Source organism: Carcharhinus amblyrhynchos, chromosome 7 (assembly GCF_965287045.1).
Source record: "Carcharhinus amblyrhynchos chromosome 7, sCarAmb.v2.hapA, whole genome shotgun sequence".
Lineage (NCBI taxonomy): Eukaryota > Metazoa > Chordata > Chondrichthyes > Carcharhiniformes > Carcharhinidae > Carcharhinus > Carcharhinus amblyrhynchos.
The window spans coordinates 26,212,844-26,224,915 of NC_137330.1; the positions used below are offsets into that span (position 1 = coordinate 26,212,844).

Consider the following 12,072-nt stretch of genomic DNA (forward strand, 5'->3'; position numbering starts at 1 on the left):
TCCTTCTGCACTATTCTCTGAGAGGAGATGAGTAGCAGGGTTTTAGGCAAACAAAATGACGGAGTGTGAGGCTAAAATACCAGCTCAATTAAGGCTGAAGGTGAGAATTAATGTACAAGCAATGTCTTCCTTCATCACTGTGTGTGCTCATGGGATGGAAGGGATGTGTGGTAGTGGAGTAAGTGTCCTAAAACCACAAAGATTACAAAAGGTAAGGAAACAATAGTAGCAATGCAACAGGGAGATGGGCAGAGGCTACAGAGAGGGCAACTTAGTTTCAGCACTCTGCAAACTTGGAGCCAGATTCAACCTTGCTCCTTAGCAGTGACAGCTGGCTCTCACATAGGCCAGCCAGAACATGCTCAATTAATGCTCTCCTTTATTCCACCCCATCAAGGTGTTCTGCTAATTCCTTTTCAGCAGAATTCATCTCCCACATCACGGAGCAGTGAGCTAGAATCCATTACCTCTGGACTGGCTACTGACCACTCACGCCCAGTGACTCACCATGTGCTGTTCCAAATACTAGTCTCCAAGATATATTCAAGACCTGTATCTCTACTGATGGCTGTGAATATGAGATCAAATGACAAGACCTCTTCATCAGTATTGTGTGTTTATCCCTTTCCTTCTCCTGGGCAGGTGTTAGTTCTTGAATGTCTGAAAGCGGGAACTGAGAAGGGGAAGGTTGGTCTAAGAGAAAAAGGGTTTGGGTGGAAAGCAAGACATCCAATATTTCATCATCAACTTGAAAGAAGCTTCAAGTATCAGAGGAAAAAGAATAATAAATTATTTCAACTTAATTTACGCATAATTTAAATGAAAATAGCAAGCATGGGATGGAATCGTCCAAGTTACTTGTCTGGTTGGCCTCGCCAGGGGGTGTTCTCTCCAGCAAGGGTCACGTATAGTCCCACATCAAAGGGGATCAGACGTGATGGCCTTGCTGGTGGGACCGGAGGCACCCTGGGATGTCGAGGAAGGAGGGTGGTGACCCTTGGGCACATTGGCATTGTCCACTGAGCACAAGGCAGTGCTAAGGGGGTGGGGCCTCAGGGGGCAAGGCCTACTGAGGGATGGGGCCAGACTAGGGGTGGGCCAATTGAGGTGGGGGGGGTGAAAACCACTGTGCACGCTGCACAGCGATCGGTGGGAGAGTGGAGGGTGGTGAGCAGTCCGTCCAGTTGTGGGGAGGCAATCATTCCAGGCGGGGTGTAGTGGTAGCTCATGATTGTTCCAGATGGAGAAGGTTACAAGCAACAGCAAGCCCTTTGGTAGCGGGGTTGGGGGTGGGGTGGTGCCCAGTTTAAGCCATGGAGGCTTGCTCTATGCAGCACAGGCTATGTGTCAGGTCTCTGCTGCACACAGAGCAGAGATTTGCACAAGCACAATGATGTCTTCTGGTGCTATCAGCCAGCTTTTTGGCGATTTAGAGCCCACCCAAACACCCCTCCCCACCGCCCCTTACAGGCCGAAATCAGATTTAGGGTTTTTTTTCTCCGAATGCATATTATTTGACTTGTGGCCTCGCCAAAAAAATGGATCTGAAAATCTCCTGTTTTCCCACTGGTTTTGAACTTAGAATATTTCCAGTAAGATCCACCACCACCACCCCACCACCCCAACCCCCAATTGCAACTACCTGTTTACATCCATCAGAAGTGTCTTGCAGTCTCAACACTTAATATGACCCCTACCTTTGCATTAGCTGCAATTTTTAATGCCTTTCCCTCCATGCCCAAGTCTAAATCAAGAAGACTGATGGTTCCTATATTGAATCTTTGGAGGAATCCAGTCAGTAAAAATGTCCACTTTCTATTTTTTTCTCCTTCAACTAATTTGTTACACGTGCTGCCACACTCCTTTTAGTAACACTTAACCTTAATTTGATGTGCCAGCCTTGGTTTATATTTGCATTCCTGAGCACATAATCCAAAATGGTACTCCAATACAGGAGTCCTGCACTGTCAGATGTCCCTCACATTAGACACTTAATCATGCCAATCTGCCCCCTCACATGCATTCTGATCTCAGTGCGGTTTATCCCTCAATAAGCAGCCTGGTTAATTATTTCCACTTTTATTTATCGATGGAATGTGGGACACTGCTCATCCCTAATTGCCCTTGACTGGGTGGCTTGCAAGGCCATGTCAAAAGGCATTTAAGAGTCACTCACATGGCTGTGGATTTGGTGTCATGTAGCTCAGACCAGCTAAGTGTGCCAGATTTTCAAAAGGACATTATTGAAGCAGATGGGTGATTACCATTGTATGGTCATCAGTACACTTTTAATTCCAGATTTTTTATTGAGTTCAAAATTCACCATCCTCTGTGATGGTATTTGAAGTAAGAAGTCTCACAACACCAGGTTAAAGTCCAACAGGTTTATTTGGTAGCAAAAATCACTAGCTTTAGGAGCACTTGCTGCTCCTTCGTCAGGTGAGTGGCGACAAGCGCTCCGAAAGCTAGTGGTTTTTGCTACCAAATAATCCTGTTGGACTTTAACCTGGTGTTGTGAGACTTCTTACTGTGTTTACCCCAGTCCAATGCCGGCATCCCCACATGATGGTATTTGAACCCAGGTCCATTAGGCTGGTTCTCTGGGATGGATTACTAGTCCACTCACAACGCCACCACCTTTCCTTTATGAAACCTTGCTGTGTGTAAGTTGGCTGCCATGTTCATGTCGGTTGCAAAGATGAATGCAGATCAGACATATTTTATTTACTGTCAATAGAGCATCTGAAGATTGTGAAAGATGCAAAACATCTGTTCTTTCTTTGACAAGCCTCCTACAGAGCAACTTTAAACATCAAAACATAAAAAATAGAAGCAGGAGTAGGCTTCAAACCTGCTCCGCCATAATAAAAAAAATTGGTGCCGGCAGCATTCACGTTTTCTTTATCAAAGTACTTCACTATTTTCTCAAATCATCCTATTGAGTGTCAGCCATGATTTGTCTTTCACAGATTGGAACAATTTTAACGTTCAATTTTCAGCTTCTGTGAAAGTTTCTATTTTTTAACTTGTTTCAAGAGGCAAAATTTCAGTTGTGCCGCTGTAGACACTATTGTGAAATGCATCCCTGAAATCAACTGGATCTGGACCAAGAATAATAAAATAAATGATGGTTCCTATAATAATTACATTTATCTATTGATTTAAAAGCTACTTACTTACCATGGCATACATAATAGATTGAAGTGGTTTGCAGAAGAGCATTTCAGTTAAATGACTCAGATTTAAGCAATAGCTCAAAGTATTTATGAATACCGATTAAGTCATTCAATTAAGCTTCTTTAATGATCGCCATTTGTAAAATAATTTTTATTGCTGTTCTCAACCACGCTGTGATTGATGGACAAATGCAGTAAAGGTCTTGTAGCATGGGTGAAGGAATGACAAAGGTTTTGTGCGCAGAAAGAATTTTTCACTTGAACAGTGCTGTAAGATTTATTTTACACGAGATGTTATGGAGTAGAGTTCTCTATTTGCAGCATGTGAGATCTGGCAATGAATTACCTTGTTATAATCATGCACTGCAAGTGTTTACACGCTTAATATCACGGAACTTCCCCACAGGTTTACTCTTGCCCATCAATTGTATACCCATTCCGTCTCAGATCATTATAATAACTCCTCCCTCAGGCTAAAAACTTATCCTGTTGATTTGCCTGCATTTGCATGAGATAAAAACTGAATGTAAAATTAAACCCAAATTCTTTCACTGCAGGAAACAGTCATCTTGTTGCAATCTTGGAGACTTTTAAAAAATATATAAATGCATTCTTCTATCCTCACTACACTATATTTTATATTTATTTGGATGTATTTCAAAATAAGTCAAAATAAACGAGAAAGCTTTTTCTATTTCATGTTCCTCAAGATGGTTTGCCGAATGTACATGATTTTAATCTTAATTTTTTAAAATTAAAGGGGGAATATAGTTTTTATAATTTATTAATGTCACAAGTAGACTTACAATAACACTGCAATGAAGTTCCCGTGAAAATCTCCCTAGTTGCCCAATCTGGCACCTGTTTGGCTACACTGAGGGGCAGAATTTAGCATGGCCTATGCACCGAACCAGCACATCTTTCAGACTGTGGGAGGAAGCTGGAGCACTCGGCAGAAACCCATGCACGCACAGGAAGAACGTGCAGACAATGACCCAAGCCGGGAATTGATTCCGGGTCCCTGGTGCTTTGAGGCAGCAGTGCTAATCACTGTGCCACCATACCGCCCCAAATAGAAGTGTGAGTTTAGTGCTTTCCTTGACCATCGTGATTTACTCTAGTTTCCATTTGTTTGAACCTGTTTTTGAGTCCTGATATATACAAATGAAGGGACAGGTTAGTTCTGTTGGCTAGATAGCTTGTGTGTGGTTTAGCATAACACCAGCAGTGTTGAAGCACGAGCTGAAAATTCCAGTTCATCCCCTGCCCCATTCTTTATCTGGAGCGGTATCCCTCAAGCTATATAATCCCTTGTTTCCCTTTAATAGAGAGAGATGCCTCTTGTCCCCGTGGACTGTGACATATTACTTACCTATATACTAATGAGATTGGCAGGAAATTTGGGTTTATGTGGACATAAGCAAGATGGGCACACGTATGTGTATAATTTCACATGTTATTTCCCCAATGATAACCCGCCACCCAGAATATTCCACCCCTATATGTTCACAGAATCCCTACAGCACAGGAGGAGGCCCAAGATTGGGGGAAAGGCAAATTGTGCGGAGGGTGTGGAGAGTCTGCAGAAGGATCTAGATAGGCTGGGCGAATGGGCCAGGAAATGGCAAATGGAATTTAATGTTGGCAAGTGTGAGGTGGTCCACTTTGGTAGGAAGAATGGTAGGAAGGACTATTACTTACGTGGCGAAAAATTGCAGCAGGCGACGGTGCAGAGGGACCTCGTGCATGAGTCGCAAAAACCCAGCTTGCAGGTGCAGCAGGTGGTCAGGAAGGCGAATGGGATGCTGGCCTTCATAGCGAGGGGGATTGAATATAAAAGTAGGGAGGTCTTGCTGCAGCTGTATAGGGCATTGGTGAGGCCGCAGCTGGAGTACTGTGTGCAGTTTTGGGCGCCGCACCTGCGCAAGGATATTTTGGCCCTGGAGGGAGTGCAGAGGAGGTTTACTAGGCTGATACCGGAGTTGAGGGGATTGAGCTATGAGGAGAGGCTGAATAAACTAGGCTTGTACTCGTTAGAGTTTAGAAGAATGAGGGGAGATCTCATTGAGACGTATAAGATGATGAATGGGATGGATAGGATAGAGGTGGAGAGACTCTTCCTGCTCAAAAAAGACAGTAGGACTAGGGGGCACAGCCTCAAGATAAAGGGGAGGCGGTTTAGAACGGAGTTGAGGAGGAACTTCTTCACTCAAAGGGTGGTGAATCTCTGGAATTCTCTGCCCGTTGAAGTGGTGGAGGCTGCCTCGCTAAATATTTTTAAGAAGCGGGTTGATGGGTTCTTGATAAGAGAGGGGATTAAGGGTTATGGGGAGAGGGCGGGAAAGTGGAACTGAGCCACAACAGATCAGCCATGATCTTATTGAATGGCGGGGCAGGCTCGAAGGGCTAGATGGCCTACTCCTGCTCCTATTTCTTATGTTCTTATGTTCTTATACAGCCTATCGAGTCCACCCAGTAACCCCGTGTATTTACCTCACTCATCAATATTTGGCCTTGGAGGGAGTGCAGAGGAGGTTTACTAGGCTGATTCCGGAGTTGAGGGGGTTGAGCTATGAGGAGAGGCTGAATAAACTAGGCTTGTACTCGTTAGAGTTTAGAAGAATGAGGGGAGATCTCATTGAGACATATAAGATGATAAATGGGATGGATAGGATAGAGGTGGAGAGGCTCTTCCTGCCCAGAAAGGACAGAAGGACTAGAGGGCACAGCCTCAAGATAAAGGGGGGGGTGTTTAGAACGGAGTTGAGGAGGAACTTCTTCACTCAAAGGGTGGTGAATCTCTGGAATTCTCTGCCTGTTGAAGTGGTGGAGGCTGCCTCGCTCAATATTTTTAAGACGCGGGTTGATGGGTTTTTGATAGGCAAGGTGATTAAGGGTTATGGGGAGAGGGCGGGAATGTGGAACTGAGACACGACAGATCAGCCATGATCTTATTGAATAGCTGGGCAGGCTCGAGGGGCTAGATGGCCTACTCCTGCTCCTATTTCTTATGTTCTTATTATGTTCTTAATAAATCTTGAGACACTAAGGGGCAATTTAGCATGGCCAGTCAACTTAATCTGCACATCTTTGGACTTTGTACACCTATGTACCTTACATTGACACTGTTGTTTCTGTATAATTTTTTGTGTGCAAAATGCCTGCCAGATTTGCTCACAGACCACTTACAATAATTAAAAGTAATTTAAGGTACATACATTGCATTGATGTATTTTTGACAGAGCAGCGCGCTGGCACAGTGGTTAGCACTGCTGCCTCGGTGCCAGGGACCCAGGTTCAATTCCGGCCTCGGGTGACTGTCTGTGTGGAGTTTGTACGTTCTCCCTGTGTCTGTGTGGGTTTCATCCGGGTGCTCCAGTTTCCTCCCACAGTCCAAAAATGTGTGGGTTAAGTTGATTGGCCAGGATATATTGCCCCTTAGGGTCAGGGGATTAGGAGGGTAAATATGTGGGGTTACGGGAATAGGACAAGATCTGGGTGGGATTGTTGAGGGTGCAGGCTTGATGGGCCAAATGGCCTCCTTCTGCACTGTAGATTCTATGGTTCTATGGACAGGATAAGATGCTTCACAGATGTATTGTCTCTTTTTGTTGTTGTCCTTGTTCGAGCTAATTGGATCATTGTATTCTAAGTACTGGTCACTACTTCACCGGGACTGCTTAATACAAAATGCTGACCAGTCAAACTTGCATAATGTCCCTGAGGTGTGCATCTTGCCTGCTTAAAGAGAGAATTTAGAGGACAGCATACTGGAGTTCTGTGAATGGGGGTCAATCAAGCTAAACTATGATCATCCAAATAGAAAGTCCAGTCTGCAAAGTTATTGCAAATCTTCAGTCACATTGAGCAAAGGTTTTGAGTGACAGTTTATTTTTGGGCGGATACTGGGAAAAGAATGACATTCAAGTTAAACCCATGTTCTCTATCTTACTGTGCGGGAAGCCATAGCAATAATAAGGTGCTCGAGATGAAGAAGATGTCATCACCATACAAGCATGTTCATAACAAAATGAGGGGTGTTTGAAGTTGGTCTTGGCCAACTGTTTGCACTTGCACTTCTGATTGTAAAGGTGATGGGCTGAAGCCCCATGTCAGAAATTTGAGCTCAAAATCTGGAGTCAGACTTCATTACCGAACAGAAGAAGTTGGATCTTTCAGATGAGCCATCAGACCAAAGCCCCATCTGCCTTCTCATGACGCATTCAATGAAAAGTAGAAAAGTTCTTCCATTGTCCTTGCCAACATTCACCCCCTCAAATGATGCCTAAAGTAAATAATCTTGTCATTTGTTTTATTCCTGTTTGTGAGACTTTGCTGTGAGCAAGTTGGCTGTTGTAACTCCTGCCTCACGATGATTACTACAATTCAAAAGTACTTGATTAGCTGCAAAATACATTGGGATGCCCTGGGAATACGAAAGGAACAATATAACTCAAGCCTTTCTTGCGTTTTCATGTCCTAAAACAGTAAGAATTATCCAAATGTTGCATTTGTCTTCTCTGTGGAGCAATAAACCAACTAATTATTTCTCTTTTCTCCCTTCTCACACTCTAGATTGTATTACCCAACATAAGCTCTGCTCCATCGAGGGCTACGTCCTAGAATAGATGAAAACACTGATGATGAAACTGCTTCAAAAGAGGAATCTGCTTCACGGATTCATTGTTCCTTTTATCAAAGCATTAGAATAATCGCTCATATTTTACAAACAAATGATGACTTCACCTATTTCTTTTAAAACTGGGATCATACATGACATGTGCTATGGAAGGAGATGAGATCCATAAATAGAAGTGTCACAATCTTTTTGAATTGTTCTATGTGTAGTGTGATTTTAAAATGTTTTAACATGTTTTATGGAAGCTTAATTCTGTTTTAATAAAGTTATCGTAAAAATATTCAAAGTTGTCAACGTAATCTCTTGGTTTCACTCACGATTATACAATTAACAGTCATCTGGGTGTGATAGTTGGTGATATCAGTGGACGAACAGTCAATGTGTGTTGCAAGACACTGCTTTTTGTCCTTTTCTACTTGTTAAAATAAGTATGTATAAGGATGGACAGACAGATGAAACATTTTCTGCTAATAAATAGTTGTGGAGCAAAAATACAAGTAAGTAACGCAGATTAAAATCTTTCAGTCCTGCCAAGTAGGATATATTCTCTCAAATAAAGCTGTTCATACACCAGGAAGTATTTAGTTATGTCTAACATCAAATAGCTCAAGACGTCTCAATTCAACTCTTTTAAGAGTAGGGGGAATTCCCAAGATACATGACACACTGTACACCACTTCGAAGACTACTGTCACTCACTGTCTACTTATCATGTAACAGTTTATTCAACTCATTCAGCTCACTTTGGCAACAGGTCATTGTGATGAAAATAAACTAACAGCAAAGACTACACAAGAAATTTGCAAGTTCTTATGTTACTGCACCAAAAGTTATGCTGAGCAGAATTACAAGTATAATATGGCTCTCATTAATCTGCTGTATTGTATTGTAGGCAGGAGTGCTCAAAAGGGTTGATATCTGCAGCCTTAATGCAGAATTCTCCCATTTTGAAACTAAGTGCAGTGGTGGACACCTCCAGTGGTGCCTCTGCTGCCAATTAGGATCCCACACCAGATTAAGTGGTTGGAAGCTCATTAAATATGTACAAGTGAGTTCCCCTCCAACTTTCCTGGTGGGCTGTTAGCTGATTCACCCACCTACCCTCAGCCTGCAGGGTTGAAGATCCCGGTGACATATTTAAATATCAGACTCAAATCACTCCTTGTTAGAATAGTGGTTCATATCCCTGTGTACAACACAGGATATCAGGTTCAGTTATCTGACGGGGGTGGGGGCGAAGCTTGGTTTGGGGTGGCACGAGGTTACGGGAATAGGGTGGGTGGAAGGGGACCTAAATGAGATGCTCTTTTGGAGAGCTGGTGCAGACTTGATGAGCCTCTGTCGACATGTTAGCGTTCCAGCCCTCCAACATGTTGGAACCCAAAAGCAAAAGGCTAACAGCATCAGTGCCTTATTTGGGCGCACCAGTATGCGCGATACCTAAGGAATGGCCAAATGAAGCGTAGCAATCTCACCTCTCCAGCCTGAAAGGCCGTTGCCTAGGCAGTCATCACAGCTGTCACCTGCCTGCGAAGTACCGTTCAGGGAATGAATGATCTCCATCAGGGTCAGTCCTCTCTCAGCTCCCTCCGCTATCAAATCCTCAGCATTACATCACACAGTTATCTTCTTCACGCATCTCACACATTCAGTTGTGAGGGACACATATCAACACTTGCTGTCTCAGCAAGACTTGCACAACCCCACCATCCCATCCATCTTGTTGTTCCAACTCCAATTTTTGTCTGTTGTGGATGGGGTACACCACGCACAAGGGGCTTGCATTTTCACCCATCTTCTGTTCCATCCCCTCTGATCGCATGTCTTTCTTCTGCCTCAATACAGGCTAAAATTATGTATAAGGGTGAGCAAGACCAGACATGGGGAGGGATACCTGAAATAATCAGCCCCGTCAAGTTTGAGGAAGCTGCTGCAGAGCTCACTAATGATGACAAGAAATGCTGCTTTGTTGATGCAGAACTTGACCTCCCGCAACAACCCAGTATGGATCTCAGCTCCATCTCTTCGCCCAACCTTGCAATTCAAAGTAAGTGCAATATATTCTGAAAGCTTCACTCATCCACTAAACTGCCCTTTTGTCTTTTGCAGGTACAAGCAGACCATAGCTAATCGGCCAGCCCAGCACCTCTCTGAGTCCACAGAGTACATCTGAAGATTGAGTTTGGGGGGGGTGCTCAGGAAGAACCACCACAGCATTCACCCACATCCTCGACCAGCACAGAGGCAAATCTCGATGAGGTGCAGCTGAAGGATAGAATGCTCACTTTCTGAAGAACCCATCAAGGGCACAGCACCGTGGTTAGTACTGCCGCCTCACAGCACCAGGACCCAGGTTCAGTTCCAACCTTGGGTGACTGTGTGGAGTTTACAGACTCTCCCCGTGTTTACGTGAGTTTCCTCCGGGTGTTCCGGTTTCCTCTCACATCTAGATTCTAAACGTTGACTCTATTTTGTCTCCACAGATGCTGTCAGACCTGCTGAGATTTTCCAGCATTTTCTGTTCTTGCTTCAGATTCCAATATCTGCAGTATTTTGCTTTTAGTACTTTTCACTGTATACTAATACAAGTGACAATAATCAATCAAATCAAATTATTAAGTGCCTTCTGGAATCCCAGACACATTACATCCACAGGACCCCTATTGTCCACTTTGCTTTTCTGATCTTGATTTGAACTATTATTGTCACATGTTACATCTTCGAACATGATTTATCCTTCATAACGCCATGCTGACTTTGATGAATTGCATTTTGACTTTCCAAATATCCCATTACTACTTCATTAATAATCGATTCCAACAGTTTCCCACTGACAGATGTTAAACTAACTGGTTTATAGTTTCCTGTTTCTGCCTTTCTGACTGAAGGCAACACAAGTCACGGTGAAAAATGGGAAGGGGGCATTCTCCTGAACCGTGGGTAGCTCTGACAGGGTGGGAAATAGCGATTGGGCAGGGATGCAGCTACAGACCTCACCATCTGATATCCAGCTGGGATAGGAGGAGAAAATCTTAGCCCCATTTTCCAACACAATTGCGCTACTTACCCCACTATTGTGAAGCTCCCTTTCCAAACCAGAGAAATGTTGCATGGAAGTAATTTTGACCAAGATGGTATCTTTAAATTAAAAGTAGTTTGAAGAGATTGTACTGCAATTTTGTCCAGAGAAACAATCATGCAGCTGTTCATGTCCATTAGGTGCAATGCCAACTTCTATTCATGGAGAAAAGATTACATCTTTTCCTGAAATTTCCATAATAGTCCGCATGATTATGAAATTAATTTGAGCCTGAAGTTGGATGGTCAGTTTACTGAACAATTTTAATCAACACAATAGAACTGGTATGTGCTGCAGAACTGACCTGCAACTTGATTAGTAGCTTTTTATTAAAACATCCAAAAGCTTCAGGAATGTCTCCATTTGTGTAATTCTGTTCAAGTCATTTTAAATTTATCAGCTCCTATTTCCAGGCAGTAGGTTAGGAATATGGCTGCAACATTTACGTACGGAGAGAGCTGCCGGTGTTTTAGAAATTCATCTGCATTTGAAAAGTAGCATGCCCCAGTTTTCAGTCCGTCATCTTTTAGGTGACTCTGCAGCCCAGGACACTGGTCCCCGAACTTGCACTGTAAAATGTGGACAACTAGTTCCAATGTTTACTCCCTTGTGTATAAAAGGGAAGTTGTGTGGATAATATAAAATAATAACTTCTGCCAAAGTTGAAAGAGTAAAATGTAAACTTATTAAAGTACATATAATAGCAGCAGTTCAAATAAAAAGAAAAGCAATAACTGAACTGCAAAATCTGAAATATAAACATAGAATGTTGGTAGTGCAAAGACCGTCAAAATTTGTAAAGATTAGTGACATTTCTGGAGTATACTGTTCAACAGAAGTAAAACCCTATCTTTGGGCTTCACTGATGCTCAATGTCTAATTGCAACGTTTGATCTTTTTTTGATTTCAATAGCCAGGATGTTTCTCAGCAAGACTTGCTGATAGAGCGGGTATAAACTGAGAGGTATAAAAGGACAAAATGAAATAGAATCATAGAATCACTATGGTGCAGAAGGGACCATTCGACCCACCTTGTCTGCACCGACAACAATCCCACCCAGGCTCTATCCCCATAAATTTACCTGCTAATCCCTCCCCCACAATAAGGGGCAATTTAGCATGGCCAATCCACCTCACCCACACATCTTTGGATTGTGGGAAACCGGGACACCCAGAAG

The 12,072-nt window shown here is 43.1% G+C and overlaps 1 protein-coding gene across 1 annotated transcript in view; it reads left to right on the forward strand.

Moving 5' to 3' along the window:
- Positions 1–8,018, forward strand: part of mcph1 (microcephalin 1) — a 315,247-nt gene extending 307,229 nt beyond the window's left edge. The window contains exon 15 of the mRNA XM_080193243.1: positions 7,752–8,018. Within this exon, the coding sequence (XP_080049369.1) occupies positions 7,752–7,804 (53 nt within the window). The 3' untranslated portion in view covers positions 7,805–8,018. The remainder of the gene's footprint in view (positions 1–7,751) is intronic.
- The last annotated feature ends 4,054 nt before the right edge of the window (positions 8,019–12,072 follow it).